Source organism: Elephas maximus, chromosome 5 (genome assembly GCF_024166365.1).
Source record: "Elephas maximus indicus isolate mEleMax1 chromosome 5, mEleMax1 primary haplotype, whole genome shotgun sequence".
In the NCBI taxonomy this organism is placed as follows: Eukaryota; Metazoa; Chordata; class Mammalia; order Proboscidea; family Elephantidae; genus Elephas; species Elephas maximus.
In genome coordinates, this window is record NC_064823.1 from 73,245,584 (window position 1) to 73,268,724 (window position 23,141).

General features: G+C 36.2%; 1 protein-coding gene across 2 annotated transcripts in view; it reads right to left on the reverse strand.

Moving 5' to 3' along the window:
* COPS4 (COP9 signalosome subunit 4) overlaps positions 1-23,141 on the reverse strand; it is a 48,914-nt gene that overhangs the window by 1,280 nt on the left and 24,493 nt on the right. The window contains exons 5-9 of one of the 2 annotated variants that reach the window (XM_049885878.1): positions 22,426-22,579; positions 22,121-22,271; positions 15,247-15,417; positions 3,720-3,835; positions 3,065-3,149 (exon numbers count right to left, since the gene is read on the reverse strand). In XM_049885878.1, the coding sequence (XP_049741835.1) occupies positions 3,065-3,149; positions 3,720-3,835; positions 15,247-15,417; positions 22,121-22,271; positions 22,426-22,579 (677 nt within the window). The remainder of the gene's footprint in view (positions 1-3,064; positions 3,150-3,719; positions 3,836-15,246; positions 15,418-22,120; positions 22,272-22,425; positions 22,580-23,141) is intronic. The other variant, XM_049885879.1, reaches the window with a different exon arrangement.

A 23,141-nucleotide genomic window follows, 5' to 3' on the forward strand; every position in this document is an offset into this window, starting at 1 on the left:
CTTTCTCTCAAAAAATCATCTTTGAATCCACTATTTTCTTTCTACCACAAATTTTTAGTTAGAAATGAAAACTGGAGAAAAAATGCCATTCAAAATAGCATCAAAATTTACAGAAAAGGCATAGAACAGGGAAAAAACCCATAAAATCTTAAATAAAGGACGTAAAATAACTTGAATAGACACAATTATATTCCCAGATGGAGAAACAGTATCAGAGAAATATCAGTTCTTCCCTACTTAATACATAGTTTTTTAAAACTTCTAAAGACAATTCCCTTCTTTTGTTTCACTTTCTAAACAGGTAAAAATGATTTAAAGTTAATATTTTTTATGGGAGAATTAACGTTAGAAAGTATCAAAAAAAAAAAAAATCGTTGCTGTTGAGTCTAATCCAACTCATAGCGACCCTACAGAACAGAGGAAAACTGCCTCATAGGGTTTCCAAGGAGCGGCTGGTGGGTTCAAACTGCCGTCCTTTTGGTTAGCAAGCGAGCTCTTAACCACTGCACCACCAGGGCTCCCCCTAGACAAATAGTTATGCAATTTAAAATAATGATGATTAATGCTAGGAAGAAATTCAGGATAACACAAGAACATGTCTCCTAAAGCCATATCCTAAACCTGAGGAGTCAGGAAAATCATTACCAATTAAACATCATTCAACTGAGACATGGAACAAATAGAAGATGGCTGGGTAGCGGTGGATATTTCAGAACATTTGATGTGGAAAGGAATTTATAATGCTGGAGAAAACAAAAGATTAGAAAATCAGTGTGACTGGAGTAGCAAGAGAAAGCTATAAAGGATCAAGCCTTTTTGGAGACCATTTAAAGATCTGAACTTTGTACTATAAGCAATGGGGAAGCCATTAATTAACATGTGTCAAGCAAGAGAGTGAAATGATTTAATCCCTTTTTTTTTCCTTATGTTTGCATTTTTAAAACCTAATGATCACTCTGGCTGTACCAGAGCAACTGGGCTAGAAAGGTGCAATTGTCGATGTGAGAAAAAACATTAATAGGCTATTTCTAAAGCCAGGAGGATTATGGGGGCTCAGAATAGGCTAGTGACAGTAAGAAATGAAAAGTAGGTGAATTCCAGATGTACCTAGTAAGTAAAATTGACAGGATTCTTGGCAGTGAAGGAGGGAGGTGTCAAGAATAAGAATGCTGGAAGAAGTGAACAATGCAGTTTTTGGATGGTTGGTTGGTTATCTGTGTGGGGAAGTCAGGGTTGGAAGATAATGAATTCAGTTTTAGATATGCTAGTTCTGAGATGCCTACAAAGCCATCAGGTGGAAGATATCTAGTAAATTAGAGCCATGGGTCTGGGACTCAAAGGAGAGATCTGCATTAAATAAGTAAATTTAGGTATTGTCTGTATAGAGACAATAACTGAAACAACTGGAGTAAATAAGATTACTGCACGACTCAGTAAAGGGAGGGGAAAAAGGCCTAGTATTAAGCCCAAATAACTCCAGTATTTAAATTTAAAGGCACTACAGAAGAGAGAGAGCCTGCAAAGATGACTGGGAAGAATATCTGAAAAAGTAGGGGGGAAAGCAGGAGGATGGGTGGTGTGGGGGGGATATCACAGAAGGCAAAGGGGAATGGGTGTCAAAAAAAAAAAGTGAGTGACCTACTTTCCAACATTTGATATGCTTTAAAGTCAAGATGAGGCCTGAAAAGCATCCACTGGATTTGTTAACAAGTAGATCACTGGTGACCTTGGCAAAAATAGTCAAGTAATGGAAACAACACTGAAGTCAATTAAGAAGTGAGTAAAAGGTGAAGAAATGGAGACAGTAATCATAAAATAACTTTGTAAAAGAGTCATCAACCATTTCTAGTAGAAACACAGTGTTATCTGCAGGAGATAAAAGATCCAGAATGGATTTTTGTTAAAATGAGAAAGAAGTGAGTATGTTTAAATATCGATAGAAAGAAGCTAACAGAGAAAGAAAGAAGACAGAGAAAATAACTCCTAACCTAAACTTCCCAAATAAGTTTTGTTTTGCTTTTTCTTTGGGGGTGGATGGGGGTCAGAAAAGGGATCCAAAACGCAAGTGGAAGGACTGGATAGGGAGATGGATACCATCTCTACTATAAAAAAAAAGCAAGAAAAAGAGAGATTTAAGATAGCTAAATTTAGAGATTTATAAATCTGATAAAGTTAACATAATTTCAGACCAAGGGCTATTTTTTTTTTTTTTTTTTAAATAAAACAAGAAACAAGGTTTTCTGCTGTGAGAGTGAAGGAGGAGGCAAGTCAGAAATTTAAGAGGAAAAAATCTGAAATAGTTATTGCAGAGTAAGCAAAAAGTAGACTAGAGAATTTTATCAAGAATTCTAGGTAGTGCTGAGGACCTATGACCTTGAGTTTACAGTGGTACCTTCCATCTTGTTCTCTGACTCTTCTCCAGCAACATTAGCTAGCTACCCAAGTCTGGCACGGAAAAGATGGAGAACGAGTTCATTCAAAGTGGGAGTTTTACTGGAATAAAAGTCAAAAGGCAAGTGTTCTGAGGTTGGTGTAAAAAGGTAACTGAAATAATGAATCATGGAACCCAAGTCAGATAGACAGAAAGCTGTGGTCAGAGTAGGGTATTTCAAATTAAAATTTTACAAGTGGAACAGTTCTAGGTATAGCAAGCTCTAGCACATAACTGAAGTGGGAATAAAGGGCTAAGGAGGAGTTAGACAACGAGAAAGTCAAGGGATCTATTTACCTGTGTGCCTCCATTAGCTTAAGTAGCTGCTTAAGAACCGAAACTGCAACTATCATTTCTATATGCCCAATACATGGCACATCATCAATAATGTTTGATGAGATAATGGATTTATGTAACAATTCCTCGAATTTTTCCTTAGCGAAGAAAATGCTACAGTACATATATTCATGCATATAACTTCTTAAAAAAATATTTTAAATTATTTCTTTGGGAAATAAGCTCATTCCAGTAGTGATGTTCTGGGTCAAAGGAAGTTGCTCAACATATCTTAATGATAAATATGTAACAATGTGCTATTATTTCATTATGACAAGAAAAAACAAAAACTCTTACTTTCAAAATGAACTATTCCATCAATCTGATCAATAAATCCATTCATCCGTCCTTCTGTTATCATTTGAGATGCTATCTTTTCTGCCTTTGAAAAAACAAAACAACAAATGCTCAGAAACTTGAACATTTAATTATATCTAACAGTTATTCACATAAGAAAAGCTTTTGGTTTAGCTATCGTGGAGCTTTATGTATGGGTTCCTCTGAGCCATTTATTAAAAAAGCCAATCTATAAATCTACCTATTATATCTCAAATGGAATATTACCGTTCTCTCGAAGAAATAAAATATTTAAATTTGAGTCAACCTATGTAGAAAAGATAAACAGAGCATTTACCAAAGCCTTAAGTTACTCAGAAGACAACAACCACTAGGAAGTAGGTATCCTCACAAAACGTGTGTCCTAATCTGGGACACATTTAAGATTTCCAATCTGGGTCACAATTTATAAATTATAAAACACAATTTAAAAACCCAAAAAGCTAAGACAAATCCATTACAGTACCATTTTAACTTTTAAAAAATTTATTCCCATTTACTTGAGACTTTACGTATACTTTTTTCGTGCAGTTTCTAATACTTACCAATCATACATTTTATTTTCTCATACTTTCATCTCTTAACTTTATTTTTATGTGTTAGAACAAGAAAATACCTTAGCTGCAGGGATCTCTAAAAGAGCTCCAAGTTCTTCAAAGGTAATATTATTATATAATTTGCTTGCAGACAACAAATTATGTTCAATAACAGCTCTGTCCAAAATACTGGAACCTTAAATAAATATAAACAAGGTGGTTAAAAGTTTGAATCTAGTTTTGTGCTCTAAAAAAATGTGTCATTTTTTTTCCTAAAAAATTTTAGGCCTGTAATAACTCATAATTATTGTCTTTATCCACCTATCAAAATTTTTAAAATAACCAAAATGACTTACTTGATACAGCTGGAATAAAGTACAATTAAATAAAAATAACAATTTAGATAATGAGTGATTTGACAAGTAGTTATTAAGTAGCTGAAGGGATTCAAACCTTTGCTTTTGTGTTTTATTTCTTAGGCAAACTATCAGATTCACTAACTTTTCTTTTCCTGCTATAAGCACAAACTTTTACCAGCAAACAGCACCAGCATCCATATAACAGGCATGCCATCTATTCTGCTAGCTTAATAAAGTCCCTGGATCTCGATTCTTCTGGGCACTCCACAAGTACCTTATTCTGAGGTGACTGGGAGAAATGTCCTGAAGGGGGGATCAGCTAATCTTCCTGAGAGATCAGGTATGGGATCTTCTTCCTGTAAATTGGGTAATAAGGAACCTGAAGATGTTAGGGCTATAAGGCCCAGCCCTCAAGGTGTTAGACTGCTGGTGTTAGACCCAATTCTTATATGATTATTTCTGTTGAGCATATACTACAGACAAGAAACTATGATAGGTTGAGGGGATAAAATAAATTAATAGCCTTTGAGGAAAGTGCTGTCCTTTCCAGTACATTCAACAAAGCTTAGAACCCCTCTTTCTTATGACAGCCTAGCCCCTTTTCTTGAATTTCATCCATATTCTTATTTTTCTCTTAGCTCCTACTTCTCACATCACTGGTCATTCTCAGTCCCCCTTGCTAGTTCCTCCTACTGTCCCTTACTTCTTAATATTAGAGGACTCAATTTTGCATTCTCATCTCTTCTTTCCTCCTAGATTATCTTAATACCACCAATATGCTGATAACTATCAGATGTTAATCTCAGGTCCAAATCTCTCTTCTGATCTCAGATTCATGTATCCAACTATCTAAAAACATCTCCACTTGGAAGTTTCACAAACATCTCAGATTTAGCATACTTAAAAAAGGAATTCTTGACTTTTCTTCTCAAATCCATTCCTCTCCCAGTTTACCACATCTCAATAAATAGTATCTTTAGATGGTGGAAAAATGGAAGGAAAAATGTTATTTTTTAAAAATCTTATATGTAAGAAGTTACCCGTGTGATATGTGGAAAATTATTATTGCACTAATTTAACAGCTTAGATATAGGAACAGTGCTTAGTAGTGGCAGAGCTGAAACTCCCTAAAGCTGAAAGTTATAAAAAATTATGTATTTATAAATATTAATTGTATTTCAATTACTATCAATGAAAAAACAAAAACTGAAATTAAGAAAATAATTCCACTTATAATATCAAAAAAAATACTTTGGAATAAATTTAACAAAAGAAATGTAAAATTTAGCTTGAGAACTATGAAACATTGTTTAAAGAAATTAAAGAAAAACTAAATAAATGGAAAAACATAAGAGTCAATATTGTTAAGATAACAATACTCTCCAAATTGGTCTACAGATTCAATGCAATCCCTCTCAAAATTCCAGCCGGCTTCTTTGCAGAAATTGACAAACTGGTCCTAAAATTCATATGGAAATTCACGGTACCCAGAATAGTCAAAACAATATTGAAAAAAGAATAAAGCTGGATGATTTCACACTTTCTGGCTTCAAAACTTACTACAAAGCTACAGTAACCAAGTCAGTAGAGTACTAGCATAAGGACAGGCAGATTGATTAACAGAATTAAGATTCTAAAAATAAACCTTTATACTTACAGTCAATTGATTTTTTACAAAAATGCTAAGAACACTGGGAGAAAAAGTCTTTTCAACAAATGGTGCTAGGACTAGATAGCCACATGTGAAAGGTACAGTTGGAACCCTAACTCACACCATAAAAAATTGACTCAAAATAGATCAAAGACCAAATATAAGGGCTAAAACTATGAAACTCTTAGAAGAAAACAAAGTAAATCTCCATGACTCGAATTAGGCACAAGTAGCCAAAGATAAACAGATAAATTAGACTTCATCAAAATTAAACATTTTTCTGCTTCAAAAGGTACTATGTTGAAAATATAACCCACAGAGTGGGAGAATATATTTGCAAATCATATATTTGATAAGGGACTTCTACCTAGCATACATAAAGAATTCTTACAACTCAATAATAAAAAGACAAATAACCTAATTTAAAAACAGGCAAAGGATCTGATAGACTGATCTCCAGAGAAAATACATAAATGGCTAATAAGCACAAGAAAAAGTGTTCAACATCATTAGCCATCAGGAAAATGCAAATCAAAACCACAATGATGTACCATACTTCATACCCACAAGCACAGGTACTATCAGAAAAAGTTGGTGAGGATGTGGAGAAAACTGGAACTATCATCTAATGCTTGTGGGATTGGAAAATGGTACGGCCACAGTGGAAAACAGTACCACGGTTCCTCAAAAAGGTAAACACAGAACTACCATAAAAAAATATTTTTTTATTAATAAAAAATATTAATAGAACTACCATATGAGCCAGTAATTCCACTCCTAGGTATATACCCAAGAGAAATGAAAACAGGGACTCAAACAGGTATTTGTACACCAATGTTCATTGCGTCATTACTCACAATAGCCAAAAGGTGTCCATCAACAAATGAATGAATAAATGAAATGTGACATATACGTACAATGGAATATTATTCAGCCATAAAGAGAAGTTCTGATACATGCTACAACATGGATGAATCTTGAGAAATATTATGCTGAATAAAATAAGTCAGACACAAAAGGACAAATATTTTATGACCTCACCTATATGAAATATCCAGAATAGGCAACTGAATAGAGAACAAAGTTTATTAGTGGTGGTCTTAGTCATCAAGTGCTGCTGTAACAGAAATACCATAAGTGGATGGCTTTAACAAAGAGAAATTTATTTTCTCACAGTCTAGTAGGCTAGAAGTCCAAATTCAGGGCATCAGCTCCAGGGGAAGGCTTTCTCTCTTTGTCAGCTCTGGAGGAAGATCCTTGTCATCAATCTTCCCCTGGACTAAGAGCATCTCAGCACAGGAACCCCAGGTCCAAAGGACATGCTTGGCTCACAGCATTGCTTTCTTGGTCGTATGAGGTCCCCAACTCTCTGCTTGCTTCCTTTTCCTTTTATCTCTTGTAAGACAAAAGGTGGTGCAGGCCACACCCCAGGGAAACTCCCTTTACATTGGATCAGGGATGTGACCTTAGTAAGGGTGTTACAATCCCACCCTAATCCTCTTTAATATAAAATTACAATCACAAAATGGAGGTGAACCACACAATACTGGGAATCATGGTCCAGCCAAATTGATAAATGCATTTTTGGGGGGACATAATTCAATCCATGACAGTGGTTACCAGGGGCAGGCAAGAGGGGGAAATGAGAAAGCACTGCCTAAGGGGCACTGAGTTTCTATTAAGGGCAATGAAAACATTTAGAAATGATAGTGTTGAAGGTTGGACGCTGAATTAATGTCACTGAATTTTACATATAAAAATGGTTAAAATGGCAAATGTATTTATATACATCACCATGATAAACAAAGCAAAACAAAACGAGGTTCCACTTTATACCTATGAAAAACCAAAACCAGTCACCCTTCATTCAATTAAAACCCATGGCAACCCCATGTGTTTCACAGTAGTACTGTGCTCCATAGGGTTTTCATAGCTGTGACCTTTCGGGAGAAGACAGCCAGGCCTTTCTTTCGAGGTACCTCTGGGTAGGTTCAAACTGCCAACCTTTCTTTCAGTTAGCAGTCAGCAACTTAACCATTTGTGTAACTGAGGGACCCCTCGAACACGCTAAGATATATGTAATAAAAAAGATAGATGCTAACAAGTGTTGAGGATGTCCAGAAATTGGAACCTTCATACACTGCTGGTGTTAATATAAAATAGTGCAGCCTCTCGGGAAAACAGTCTGGTAGTTTCTCGAAAGGTTAAGCATAGGGGAAAAATGCAGAACAGACTTTCAATTGCTCATGGAATCCAGACTTTAGGGAGCCACAGAAGCTGGATGAACCCAAAAGTTACTGCCCTAACATATCTTTAAACCTTAAACCAAAAATATTCCCTGAAGTCTTCTTAAAACCAAACAATAGCTTACCTTAAGTAGTAAGAATGTTCCACTGCTATTCAAAAGGTTTTTACTGGCCAATTTTTTCAGAAGTAGACCACCAGGTCTTTTTTCCTAGTCTGTCTTCGTCTGAAAGCTCTGCTGAAACCTGTCCACTATGGGTGACCTTTCTGGTATTTGAAATACCAGTGGCATAGCTTCCAGCACCACAGCAACACTCAAGCCACCATAGTACAACAAACTGACAAACGCATGGTGGGCAATCAACACCCAGCGAAGCAGCAATCAAGAAATCAAACAACATACTGCTTTGGACAAATCAGCTGCAAAGATCTTTTTAAAGTGTTAAAAAGCAAAGATGTCATTTTGAGAACTAAGGTGTGCCTGACCCAAGCCATGGTATTTTCTTTTTATTTTTTTAATGTACTTTAGATGAAAGTTTACACAACAAACTAGTTTCTCATTAAACAATTAGTACACATATTGTTTTATAACATTGGTTAACAACTCCCCATGACATGCCCACATTCTCCCTTCTCAAACTTGGGTTCCCTATTACCAGCTTTCCTGTCCCCTCCTGCCTTCTCGTCCTTGCCCCAGGCTGGAATGACCCTTTAGTCTCGTTTTGTTTTATGGGCCTGTCCAACCTTTAGCTGAAGGGTGGGTAAGCCTCAGGAGTGACTTCATTATTGAGCTGAAAGAGTGTCTGGGGGCTATACTCTCAGGGTTTCTCCAGTCTCTGTCAGGCCAGCAAGTCTGGTCTTTCTTTTTGAGTTGGAATTTTGTTCTACATTTTTCTCCAGCTGTGTCTGGGACCTTCTATTGTGATCCCTGTCAGAGCAGTCAGTGGTGGTAGCCGGGCACCATCTAGTTGTACCAGACTCGGTCTGATGGAGGGCATGGTAGATGTGGTCCATTAATCCTCTGGACTAATCTATGTCTCGTATCTTTAGTTTCTTCATTCTTCCTTGCTCCTGAAGGGGTGAGACCAGTGGAGTATCCTAGATGGCCACTCACAGGCTTTTAAGACCCCAGACACTACTCACCAAAGTAGGATGTAGAATATTTTCTTTATAAACTACGCTATGCCAATAAGCCATGGTATTTTCAATGACTTCGTATGTATGTGAAAGCTGAACAATGAATAAGGGAAACCGAAGAAAAATGGATGCCTTTGAATTATGGTATTGAATTATCCCTTTGAATTACGATGTTGACGAAGGATAATAAATATACCATGGGCTGCCAGAAGAATGAACAAATCTATCTTGGAAGAAGTATAGCCAAAATGCTCCTTAGAAGCAATGGTGGCGAGACTTCGTCTCACGTACTTTGGACATGTTATCAGGAGGGACCAGCTCCTGGAAAACGACATCACGCTTGGTGAGGCAGAGGGTCGGTGAAAAACAAGAACACCCTCAACGAGGCAGGCTGATACAGTGGCTTTAACAGTGGGCTTGAACAAAGCAATGACTGTGAGAATGGTGTGGGACCAGGCAGCATTTCATTCTGTTGTACATGTGAGTCGGAGCCGAATGGAAGGCACTTAGCAATAACAAGTAAAGAATGTCTGCCTTGAGCACTATGCTCTGTTAAGCTCTATTTATACGAGATCAAATTGACAACAGCAACTCGAAACATAGGATAAGAACTCAGGAGGGAGTTGAGTTTATGTTAATGGCAGGGGAACTCAGTAAAGGAAGGTAAGGATGGTTGCACAGCTCAAAATATGTAATCAGTGCCACTGAACTGTACATGTAGAAACTTGAGATCGGTGTATGTTTTTGCTGTGTATATTCTCAACAACAAATAAATAAAATAATTAAAAAAAAAAAGGTTAAGCTTAGAATTACCGTATGACCCAGCAATTTCGCTAGTAGGTATATTCCCAAGTGAAAATATGTATCTACCAAAATCTTGTACACAAATGATCACAGCAGCATTACTCATAATAGAAGTGGAAAAACCCAAATGTTCATCAACTGATGAATGAGTAAATAAAATGTGATATACACATACAATGGAACATTATGTAGCAATAAAAATATACTGAAACATGCCACAAAATGGATGAAACTTGAAAACATGTTAAGTGAAAGAAGCCAGTCCCAAAAAGCCATATACTGCATGATTCTATTTGTATGTAATGTCCAGAATAGTTAAATCTGTCTTACAGAAAGTACATTAGCAAAGATGGTTGAAAAACTCTGGGAATACACTAAAAACCAGTCACTTAAAAAAAATGAAAATGACCTATGTCTCCAGATTGCTAGCTTAGGGTTGTAATACCAATAAATAAAAATATTTCAGAAAAAGATAAAGAAAGCAATAAGGTCTAAAGTGGAAGAGGAGGAAGACAAAACATCCACCTTCTATACACAGTCCTGTATGAGAACTTTGAGAATTGTTTGCTTCCTCTGAAACCCTGGTGAGTGGCCCATTTCTTAACAAAGAATTATCTGATTGTATCTTTTCATTTTTATTTTCCTTTCAATAAGAAAGCCAGGAAAACTGGGGGAAGTCAAAGCTTAAAGTCAAATCTGAAGCTCAATTACATCAACTCTGGAAACTCAGGCTTATTCATCTAGTTTTCAAACTTGTTTGTAAGACATGTTCTTACAAGAAAGATTTAAAGCTGCTCAGAGGAATACACAAAACAGAAGACGAGAACTTAAAAGTAAAAAAGAAGTATACCAACAACCAAAACACATACAACAGAATCCTATGCACTTACTAGAGGTGGGCTACAAATTTAGTTTTAAGTTTTCTAGCAGCCAACCAAAACGGAAAAACCAATTAGCTTATCAATTCACAGTGTGCTTAAATAAGATAAAAGTCAATTGTTCAGAAGAACCACAATTAAACCCAGTATTATGAACATAAAGGAATTTTTCCCAAAGATCTACATGAAGAATATTCCATGGACCTGTACACCAATGTTCATTGCAGCACTTTTCACAATAGCCTAAAGGTACAAACAGCCAAGATGTCTATCAACAGATAAACAAAACATAGTATATACATACAATGGAATATTACTCGGTTGCAAAGAGACATGGAGTCTTAATGCATGCCACAACATGGATGAACCATGAAATGTTATGCTGAGCGAAATAAGTCAGTCGTGAAAGGACAAGTACTGTATGATCTCACTAATATGAAAAAAGCAAATATACAGAAAACAATGATCAGTAATGGTTACCAGGGGTGGCACGGTGGGGGGAAGGGGAAGTTTTTGCTTGGGGAGGGGGTACTGAGTTTATGTTAATAGTGGTGGAATATTTCGGAAAAGGATAACTATAAAGCTTGCACATCATAAAGAATGTAATCAATGTCACTGAATTATAAATGTAGAAATTGCTGTACGGGTGAATTTTTTGGTGTATATATTTTCTCTACAATAAAAACACTGAAAACAAAAAAAACGTCCTACAGAAAAAAAAATCTCCTTTGCACAGAAACATGAGTTGCACTTAAGAGTGCAATTAAATGAAAGACATCCTTCACTGATTTGGTTTAACTCACGGTACTAGGGGTGAGTGAAGCACATGTTTCAGCCTGCTATTGTTAGATGCTGTCGAATGGGTTCCAATTCATAGGGACCCTATGGACAACGGAACAAAACACTGCGCCATCCTCTGCCATTCTCATAATAGTTACTATGTTTGAGCCCATTATTGCAGCAACTGTTGTCAATCCATCTTGTTAAGCGTTTTCTTCTTTTTTGCTGACCCTCTACCTCACCAAACATGATGCCCTTTTCCAGGAACTGGTCCCTCCTGAAAACACATCCAAAGTATATAAGACGAAGTCTCACCATATTCACTTCTAAGGAATATTTTGGCTGTACTTTTTCCAAGACAGATTTGTTCATTCTTTTGGCAGTCCATGGTATATTTATCCTTCACCAACACCATAATTTGAAGGCATAATTCGATACCACAATTGCAAGGCGTCAGTTCTTCTTTGGTCTTCCTTATGCACTGTCCAGCTTTCACATGCATATGAGGCAACTGAAAATACCATGGCCTGGGGTCTTCAAGGTGACATCTTTTTAACACTTAAAGAGGTCTTCGCAGCAGATGTGCCCAAAGTAATGTGTTGTTTGATTTCCTGACTGCTGCTTCTATGGGTGTTGATTGCGGATCCAAGTAAAATGAAATCCTTTACAACTTCAATCTTCTCCATTTATCATGATGTTGCTTATTGGTCCAGTTCTGAGGATTTTTGTTTTCTTTATGTTGAGGTATAATCCACACTGAAGGGTGTAGTCTTTGATCTTCATCAGTAAGTGCCTTCAAGTTCTCTTCACTTTCAGCAAGCAAGGTTGTATCATCTGTATATCGCAGGTTGTTAATGAGTCTTCCTACAATCCTGATGCTGCCTTCTTCATGTAGTTCAGTTATTTGGGATTATCTGCTCTGCATACACAGAATAAATAAGCATGGTGAAAGGATACAACCCTGACGCACACCTTTCCTGATTTTAAAACATGCAGTATCCCCTTGTTCTGTTCAAACGACTGCCTCTTGGTCTATGTACAGGTTCCACATGAGCACAATTAATTATTCTGGAATTTCCATTCTTTACAATGTTATCTATAATTTGTTATGATCTGCACAGTTGAATGCCTTTGCATAGTCAATAAAATGCAGGTAAACATCTTTCTGGTGTTCTCTGCTTTCAACCAAGGTCCATCCAACATCAGCAATGATATCCCTCGTTCCAAGTTCACTTCTAAATCCACTCAGGCCGTTCCTACTGATATACTGCTGCAATCATTTTAGAACTACTTTCAGCAAAATTTTACTTGCATGTGATATTAATAATACTGTTCAATCATTTCCACATCCTCTTGGATCACCTTTCTTTGGAATGGGCACAAATAAAGCTCTCTTCCAGTTGGTTGGCAGGACAGACATCTTCCAAATTTCTCTGCATAGATGAGTCTCCAGGTTCGGATCCATTTGTTGAAACATCTCAATTGGTATTCTGTCAATTCCCGGAGACTGGTTTTTTCACCAATGCCTTCAGTGCAGCTTGGACTTCTTCCTTCAGTACTATCAGTTCTGGATCACATGCTACCTCCTGAAATGGCTGAATGTCAAACAATTCTTTTTGGTGCAGTGGCCTTTTGTATTCTGCATCGTTCACTATTTTGCCCACAGAATCCTTCAATATTACAACTCAAGGCTTGAATTTTTTCTTCAGTTCTTTCAGCTTGAGAAAACCCAAGCATGTTTTTCCCTTTTGGTTTTTTAACTCCAAGTTTTTGCACATTTCATAATAATACTTTGTCCTCTCGAGCTGCCCTTTGAAATCTATTCAGTTCTTTTACTTCATCATTTCTTCTGTTCACTTTAGCTACTCTATACTCAAGACCAAGTTTCAGAGTCTCTTCTGACATACATTTTGGTCTTTTATTTCTTTTCTGCCTTTTAATGACCTTTTGCTTTCTTCATGTATGATGTCCTGATATCATCCCACAACTTGTCCAGTGTTTGGTCTTTTAGTTAACCCTACATAAATGACTCTTTACAGACAAATTCTCATAGATATAGGATGGCAGTGAACCCAAGGCAATGAGTCTAACAGATCTGCATGTTTATCTTAATCTTTTCCAAATTTCTGATTGCCTTCACCTACATTTTTATTATCATGTGTCATAAGCTACTTTAAAACTACTGTAGATAATAATACATAAAATAAAAGACCATACTTAATGGTCTGACTGAGACTAGAGGAATCCCGGCAGTCATGGTCCCCAAACCTTCTGTTGGCCCAGGACAGGAACCATTCCCGACGACAACTCATCAGACATGAAAGGGACTGGACAGTGGGTAGGAGAGAGATGCTGATGAAGAGTGAGCTAATTATATCAGGTGGACACTTGAGTCTGTGTTGGCATCTCCCGTCTGGAGGGGGGATGAGAGGATAGAGAGTTGGAAGCTGGCAAAATTGTCATGAAAAGAGAGACTGGAAAGGCTGACTCATTAGGGGGAGAGCAAGTGGGAGTACGGAGTAAGGTGTATATAAACTTATATGTGACAGACTGACTTGATTTGTAAACGTTCACTTGAAGCTCAATAAAAGTTAAAAAAAAAAACAAAATAATAATACATACAAAAAGCACAGCTTCTGATATTATGGATAAGCCACTATTAAAAACTTCTTTCCTGGCAAAGGCAGTTTCACTTAAGCAAATTTATCCCTTAACTAGGAAACATGACAAGAAATTCTATTCTTATTGGCAACAGTCTCACCCTGAGTAACTCTGGGCAAACTACTCTGCAGAATTTTACTCTGTCTAAAACAGGACTGCATAATTATGCTCTGTTACAAACCGATGCTTAAGATTAATTAAGATATTTATTAGTTTCAGTTTTTAAAATAGCCTATAATTTTTGTCCCCTTACAGTTTTTTAAAAAATGTATTATTCCAAAAGATGCCTTAAAATAATTCACCCTCCAAAACCACTACCATAGGCTAGGTTCTCTAAAGAAGCAAAATCAGTGAAGCGTGTGTACATATATATCTCAAGGAAATGGCTCACACGGTTGTAGAGGCTGGCAAGTCCCAAGTCCGTGGGTCAGATATCAGGCTGGAGGCTTCTCCTGACTCACGTAGCTGCTGAGTGTGATGAACCCAAAATCGTCAGGTCAGACGGCAGGTCTCTGGCTCACAGGCTGCAGAGGGGGACGAACCCAAGACCAGCAGATAAGACAGCCAGCTGCTGGCTCCCAGGCTGTGGAGGCTGACGAATCCCAAGATTAGCAGGCAGTACAGCGGGCCATTGGCTCAAGTCCCAAGAACAGGAGGTCAGAGGATGACGAGCCAGATGCAGGATCCACAGCAAGAAAGCAAGCTTTGCCAGAACGTCCAAATATACATTGGATGCAGGCCATACCCCCGAGGAAACGCCCCTTAAAACTGATTGGCTGATTGAATCAGATCACATCACGGAGGATGACTATTCCATTACATAACTGCCAAATTATATCACTACCTAACTGCCAAACTACATCATTACATAAATGCCAAGCCACTGAGAGTTATGACCCAGCCAAGCTGACACACAACGTTAACCATCACACCCATCTTCAATCTATTATGTCTCTTTTTGAAAAATTAAATATCAGCAAGTGTTACATAGGAATAGTACAGAAAGACATGTAGGTGCTTCAAATTTAACATACATTCCACTAGTCTGCACCTAAATATTTACCACCACCTAATTATAACACATGACCATTACCATCTGCTGTAGTTGCTTTTTGGTGAGGCATCAGCATGGCAGCAAATTCTTGAAGTTGATTTCCTCTGATGATCCTATCTAGGTACATTTTCTCTAGGATCCCATATGCAGCAAGTTGCTGGCACCTTTCATCCTTAAAGAGAGTAGCAAGCATTCGAGAACGCTGCTGTCCTAAGAGAAACAAATGAGCATCAGATATTCTCGTAATCTATTTCTTAAATGAAAACAATTTATTTTAGGTCTTCATTTTTGCCTATACACTGAAATATATATTCATTTGATGACTAGGAACGGTACCAAAATGTTATATATACTTGGAATTACAGGTAATTTTTATTTTCTTCTTCTTATCTGTATTTTCCACAATGAACATACATTAACTTCAGTAATCATAAAAAATTATAAAAAGTGAATAAATATTTCTCAGATGGGAAACAATGGTCATGGTTTCAATTTATACTTTCAAGGATCTTTAAATAGTACAAATTACATGACAATTCATGATATTTAAAAAAACAGAATAATGGAAACAATATGAAGGTGATTTTTCTTTTCAGCTCTGTATGCTGAAAGAACCTAAAAGCAATGACACCCAGTAGCAATGATCATACCTAGCATTCAGACCATGGTTTCTAAATACTATTCTCCATTAAAAAGAATGGGTAATTTTTTAAAAATAGCTGATTTCAAGTGTGGGGCAGGAAAAACACAAGATGAGCCTAAGACATCTGTTTATGCTGGAATGCAGGGCAATAGTCAAAGACTAATGGGGTCATGTGAAAAAGACATGACCTGGTCAAATTTAAAACAGTACGAACATCAAAAAGAATAACAATTTTAATTTATTCTAATACACTGAATAAATGAAAAGCTAAGTTAAACATACAAGAATTTCAGAGCAGTACTATTCTTAATTAATGGTGCCCTGGTGGCACAATGGTTAGGCTTTTGGCTGTTTACCAAAAGGTGGGCAGTTCAAATATACCAGCTACTCCTCGGAAACCCTACAGGGCAGTTCTACTATCCCATAGGGTCTCTATGAGTCCGGATCCACTCGACAGCAACAGGTTTTTTTTTTTTTAAACTATTCTTAATAACCAATAAGAAACTACCCAAAGGCAGTAGGATAAATAAACTATGGTATATTCATAACACGGAGTACCACATATCAATGAAAATGAAAAACTATAAAAATACTCAACATACGGATAAATTTCACCAATATAAAGTTGATTAAAAGAAACAAGAGAAAAGAGTATATACTATACGATTTCATCTATAAAAAAGTAAGAAGCAGGCAAAACTAATCTATACTAGTCATTACTCTTGGGGGAGGAAGGTCAGGGCTAGTGATCAGAAAGAAGCATGAGGCAGGCTTTTGGAATACTGTAATATTTTGTTTCTTGTTCTGCATGTTAACGGGAAAACTCAGTTTGTGAAAACTCACCAAGCTGTATACTTCTGATATGTACACTTTTTTGTGTACATACCATATACACAGAAAAATAAGCAGAGAAAAAGTCCATAGTGATATTAAGAAAAATAAAAAGGAGAAAAAGGAAAACTCTTACCGAAGAATCACAGCTAATAAATGCAGAAGAACAGGATTAGTAAATCACCATTTTGCACACACAATGCAATGAATGTTCCAGGTGATAACCATTACTGAACACTAAATTATTATGTGAAAGGAAGCTGCCGAGGAACAGGGCTTTTGAATAGTGTCAAAGCAGTACCCCACTGATTACTCAATAAATGCAAAGAATTTCCTTTGCATTTGGAATCCCTACTTAGCCAAATGAGCAAACTCAGCACCACTAACAATGGGACAATCTGGCATCATGTGTCCACTGATGTGATGCAATAGCAAGCACACAGCATCACTATGAAGTATTCTTACTAGAAAAATTTTAACCTGAATTTAATCTAGCCTTTGGTTAGCTTCCAGTTTATGGAAACAGATGGGATAATGAGTAAACAATGTATATCGAACAATGACGGCCATTCTACAATTTCCTTGAACTCTTCAAAATATCAGTATTATTTTTTTTTTAGATATGGGGAAATTATTCTAGACTAAAAGAGTCCAAACAGATATAATCACCAAATGCCATGTTTAAATTTGTTCCCAGTTCAGAGGAAAAAATAGCTATAAAAGACATCCTTGGGACAACCGGGGCAATGAAAATATGGACAGATAGATGCTAGACTCTAGAGTGGAATCACTGTTAATTTTTTTAGGGATGATAATGGTCCAAGGTTATGTAGGAAAATGTCTTTGTTCTTAAGAGATATGATTGTTATAGATTGCATTGTGTCTCCCAAAATGTATTGGAATCCTAACTCCTATACCTGTGGATTGTAATGTAATATAATATAATCACTTTCCATAATGCAATCTAATGCTATGTTAATGAGGGTATACCAGTGCAGGGTCTGTCCTACACCTAATCACTTCTGAATCATAAGAAGAGTACATCAGACACAGGGACAAGCACATACTGGGGAAGAGAGATGCCATGTGAAGATCACCAAGAACCAAGAAACTCGGGAGGCTACTGACAAAGAAGGAATCAATACAGACAAGACCCTGATTTGGACTTTTAGCCTCCAGAACTGTGAGAAATCAAATTTCTGTTTTTTAAAGGTATTTCTGTTACGGCAGCACTAGCTAACCAAGACGATGATATATAAGAAGGACGTGTCATGATGGCCTACAACTTACTTTCAAATAAAACATATAATGGTGGGGAAGCAGGGGGTGGAGAGTAGCCCTACTAGATAATAAAACATATTACAAAGCTATAATAACTCAAACAAACAAAAAAACATTGCTGTCACGTCGATTCCAACTCATAGAGATCCTATAGGACAGAGCAGAACCACCCCATAGGGTTTCCAAGGCTGTAATCTTTACAGAAGCTGACTGCTACATCTTTATATTGCAGGGTGGCTGGTGAGTTTAAACCATAGTCAATTACCAGTTGAGCACTTTAACCACTATGCCACCAGGGCTCCTTATAATAACTCGAAAAGTTTAGTTTATTTTTAAATGTTGTTGTCACTGTGCACTGTTGAGTCAATTTTTGACTTATAGCGGCCCCGTGTGACACTGTAGAACTGCCCATAATGTTTACAGGAGTAGATCGCCAGGTCTTGCTCACCTGGAGCCAGTGGGTGGGTTCAAACCACCAACACTTCAGTCACCAGCTGAGCACTTAACCATTGCACCACTAGGGCTCCTGTGTTTTTAAACAGACAGGCTAATTAATGGAACAGAATACTGTCTCCAGAAATCCACTAGAACGTGTTTCAAGTCAATGAGGAAAAAAGGTGGATTACTCAACGAAGGACGCAGGGTCAAGTGACTAACAATTTAGAAAAAAACAAAAAGGTTAAATCCCTATCTCATTCCTTACATTAAAATAAATTCAAGTGGGTTAAGGTTTACCGGTAAGACATGAAACCCTAACACAGAGATTCTCAAAGAAGGTTCTCAAAGACCTTTTCAAGGGTTCAGTGAAGTCAACACTATTTTTATAATAACAAACACATTACTGGCCTTTTTCACGGCACTGACATTTGCACTATTGTAGCAAAAACAATTGTGGGTAAAACTACTGGCACTACAGCATGAATCAGCGCAGTGGCATGAAGCTTCACTGTGCCACACACTTGCAGCAACAAAAATAATAAAAACCAATTTTACTTAAGAATGTCCTTGAAGATGCAGTAAAGAGCTATTTTCACTCTTGACACTGAAGAAAAAGTCTTTTTAATGTCTGGTAGGACAAAATGGGGTGTACACTATAAAGTCCCTCTGTTGCATATAAACTACTATGGTTGTCCTGAAGAAACACCACTTTTTTCATGAAATACCATTTAGGATTATTCAGGCTTAGATATTTGGCAGACCAAATTTTCCCCAAAATGAACAAAGTGAAACTCCTACTACAAGAAAAATAACCAGTATTTGTTGCCCCCTGATAAAATCTGAGTTTTCCAGCAAAAATCAGAATTTTAGAAAACTTTGCTATGTCACTATGACCTTTGACTGTTCCTTAATACGTAAAGGCTTTTCTGCTGCTCAGTGTTAATATCTTCAAATGTAATTTTTTTTATATTATATAATAAGATATATCAATATTTGGAAGTTCTACATAACTCAGTGAGCCAATATTTTCAAACATCAATACACAATGGTTTATACCTGCACAGGTTTAAGATCCATTCAAGCTGCAAGACCAACCAACGGATTTTAACGTAACAGTACACAACAAAGCTCACTGATAGGGTTTAAATTCCACAATGCAACTAACCTATAAGAAGCTGCATCACTTGTCAAGTTAAATGCAGTATGAAAATCTGAAAAAGCTATTAAAATACTCTTTCCTTTTGCAACTACCTAATGTGTGAGGGCAGATTTTCCTCATATACTTCAACTTCATATATCACAACAGACTGAATGCAAAACTAGTTACAAGAATTCAGCTGTTTTCTATTAAGCTACACACTGAAGAGTTTTGAAAAACATAATTTTACTCACTAATTTTTTTGTGCTGGAAAAGTTATTTTTCATTAAAATACGGTCATTTATGTTGATATGGAATGGGTCCACTATTGCTACTCTTAAATGTTTTAAATTGTTACTTTCAAAAATTAATATTTTTTAAATTTCTGATATAGTAAACATCGATAATTTACATAAACCAAAATTCTCTAGGGTTTTCAATAATTTCTCAAAGTAAAAGGTCCTAAGACCAAAGAGTCTGAGAGCCAATATACTAAGGTATATTGGAAGAAAACAGAATTTTTTAAAAATACAATTTCAGAGTAGGGAAGATCTTCCACCCTAAGCAAATAAAATTCAGAAGCTATAAAACAAAGACTAAGAAATTTAACTTTTTAAAAACTAAGTTTGTGTAGAGCAAAATCAAATAGGGCGACAACTTGGAAAAAAATCTTAATGATTTTCTTATATATAAAGAGTTTTATTAAGTCACCAAGAAAAGGACAAACAACTAAAAAATGGCCAATGGACCTAAACAGATAATTCACTCGAAAAAAAACACATGGTTTATGGGCTGAATTGTGTCCGCCAAAAAGATGCACGGAAGTCCTAACCTCCGGTACCTATGAATGCGACCTTATTTAGAAATAGGGTCTTTGCAGATGTAAATAGTTAACATGAGGTCATACTGGAGTAGGGTGGGCCTTAATCCAACATGTCTGGTGTTTCTATAATAAGAAAAGAAACACAGAGAGACACAGTGAAGACAGCAACCATGTGCAGAGGAAGGCAGATATTGGAGTTAAGCTGCCACAAGCCAAGAAATGCCCAGGGCTACCAGAAGCTGAGAAAGACAAGGAAGTTTTTTGCCCTAGAGCCTTCAGAGAAAGCATAGGGCAATCGACATCCTGAATCCAGGCTTCTGGCCTACAGAATTGTGAGACCATAAATTTCTGCAATTTTAAGCCATGCAGCTTGTGATAATCTGTTACCGTGGCCCTAGGAAACCAAAACAAGTTTTTTAACAATAATTTCTAAACATATGAAGATGCTCAAGGATATGCATGCATAATAAATGAAATACAAATTAAAACTAGAGTAAGACACCATTTTTCATCTACCAGATCAACAAAGATCAAACAATCTGGTAATACGTGTGTAAGAAGTCAGGTACTCATGGACATTGTTATTTGGAGTTTAATATGAAAGAATAATTTAAAATTTCTAGTCCTGGTGGCGCAGTAGTTAAAAGCTCAGCTGTTAACCAAGAGGTCAGCAGTTTGAGTTCACCAGCCGCTCCTTGAAAATCCTATCGGGCAGTTCTACTCTGACCTATAGGGTCGCTACGAGTCAGAATCAACTTGATGGCAACAGGTTTGGTTTTTGGTTTATCACAATTTTACCCTAAGACTCAGGATTTAACCTATACATATATTCACACATGTGTATAATCACTACAGCATTGCTTGTAATTGATTAAATAAATTATAATAAAGGCAGACAAAAGTAAATAAAAAAGAATGAGTTATATGTACTGATATGAAAACAGTACCATATGTAGCTACATGGAAAAAAAAAAAGTTGAAGGAAATATCACCCTACCGTTTGTGTATAAAAAAGGGGAGGATACACACACGTACATACTTTTATACTGAAGGAAATACAAGAAATCAGTAATAATCCTCTAGAATAGGAGGCAGTACAATGTTTACGTACTGCCTTTTCAGTAACAAAAAATAAATAAGATTACTGCTGCATAAAGAATGAAATGTGTAATCTGAATGCTATTAGACTTTCAAAGACAGTTCAAGAAGGAAGATTCTACAGTGATTTAGAAAAGTCATGACTTAGAACTATCAGCATTTCCTCTCAATGCCCTTTTTGCTTTATAGATTAAGTGATTTACATGCTATACTTTAGTAAAAAGAATTCTCTAAGGATAGCTTATTTTTTAATACTTATTGAGGAAAAAGATGAATTGCCAGCTTTAAAACTGAGGCTTAAGGGTTAAAAAAAAATTCTAAAAGCAGTACATTATTTTATAACCAATCTCTAGATTTTAATTTTAGTTTCCCTGTGTAATTCTCACTTAATTTGATATTTATTTTTCACAGTGCTATTTCAAGAGAACTACATACCTTAACTATTCTTAACATGTTAGTAACATGGGTTTTAAAATTTTTTCCAAGTTAACAATTCATTTTATTGTTGGTTTTAACTGTTAAAAGCTTAAAATAAATTTACCACTAATAGTAAGACATCATTTAAAGAACAGTTCCTATCTAAACATTCCAATTGCAATCAACTGGAAGTAATAAAGTGAAGATAACTGACTATTCATTAAAGTATAAATTACATGTTTACCTGCTGATGCTAAGATGGTACAGTGCAAAGCATGTTTTAAGGCCTCTAGTCTTTCACTTTCATGGACTATCGTCTTATAAGAGAGCTCATTGTATCTCTGAGCAGCTTCAATGAATTTTCTTCTATAATCAAGAACACGTGCATAGCATACCTAAAGAAGGAAAATGTTTCAATTAGGGGTCAAACAAAAAAGCAAAAGAAAAAAGATAGAGAGAATATCTAATCTATAGCAGCATTTATCAGATGTTCTGGATCACCTTAGTACTATTAATACAAAATTAATTCCAAATCAGCTCATCTGTTACCTTATAATGTATCTGTAACTGTTCATTGGTTGATTCATTCTGAAGTAACGATGCTCGATTTATGTAAGCTTCTGCCTGGACTGGATCATCATCCTCTAGATATAGCCTAGCAATCTTCAGGTAAGTCTCCAGTTTATAATCTACATTGTATTGTCTAGGGTGTAACAGAAAAACACAAAATGATTCTGAGTGGTAGAAAATAAGCAACTTATTGCTTACATAAATATATTGTTAATATAAGAGATTTAATTCTTTTAACTGATTATGGACAAACTAAAAAATAATATTTCCAAAGTAAGTTTTATTTAATGTTTACTATTTTTGTTCACATAACTTCCACTCCTCAGATAATATCATAAGCTAAAAATCATAAAAGAAAAAAATGCCCAGTTCAGGAGCATATCATATACTACTGGTGGGGCTATACACTCATATATTCTTCCTGGAGAAGGATTTGGCAATATACTCTCCCACCATCCTTTGTATCCTTTAAAATGCATAGACTTGTAATTTATATACTTCACCTCTAGAAATTAAATCCTGAGAAAATAATCTGGGATGTGTACACAGATGTTTTTAAAAAAAAAGATGTATACACAAGGATAAAAAACCAGAAAGCCAAACCTACTGCTGTCAAGTTGATTCTGACTCATAGCAACCCTATAGGACAGAGTAGAACTGCCCGACAGAGTTTCCAAGGAGCACCTGGTAGATTA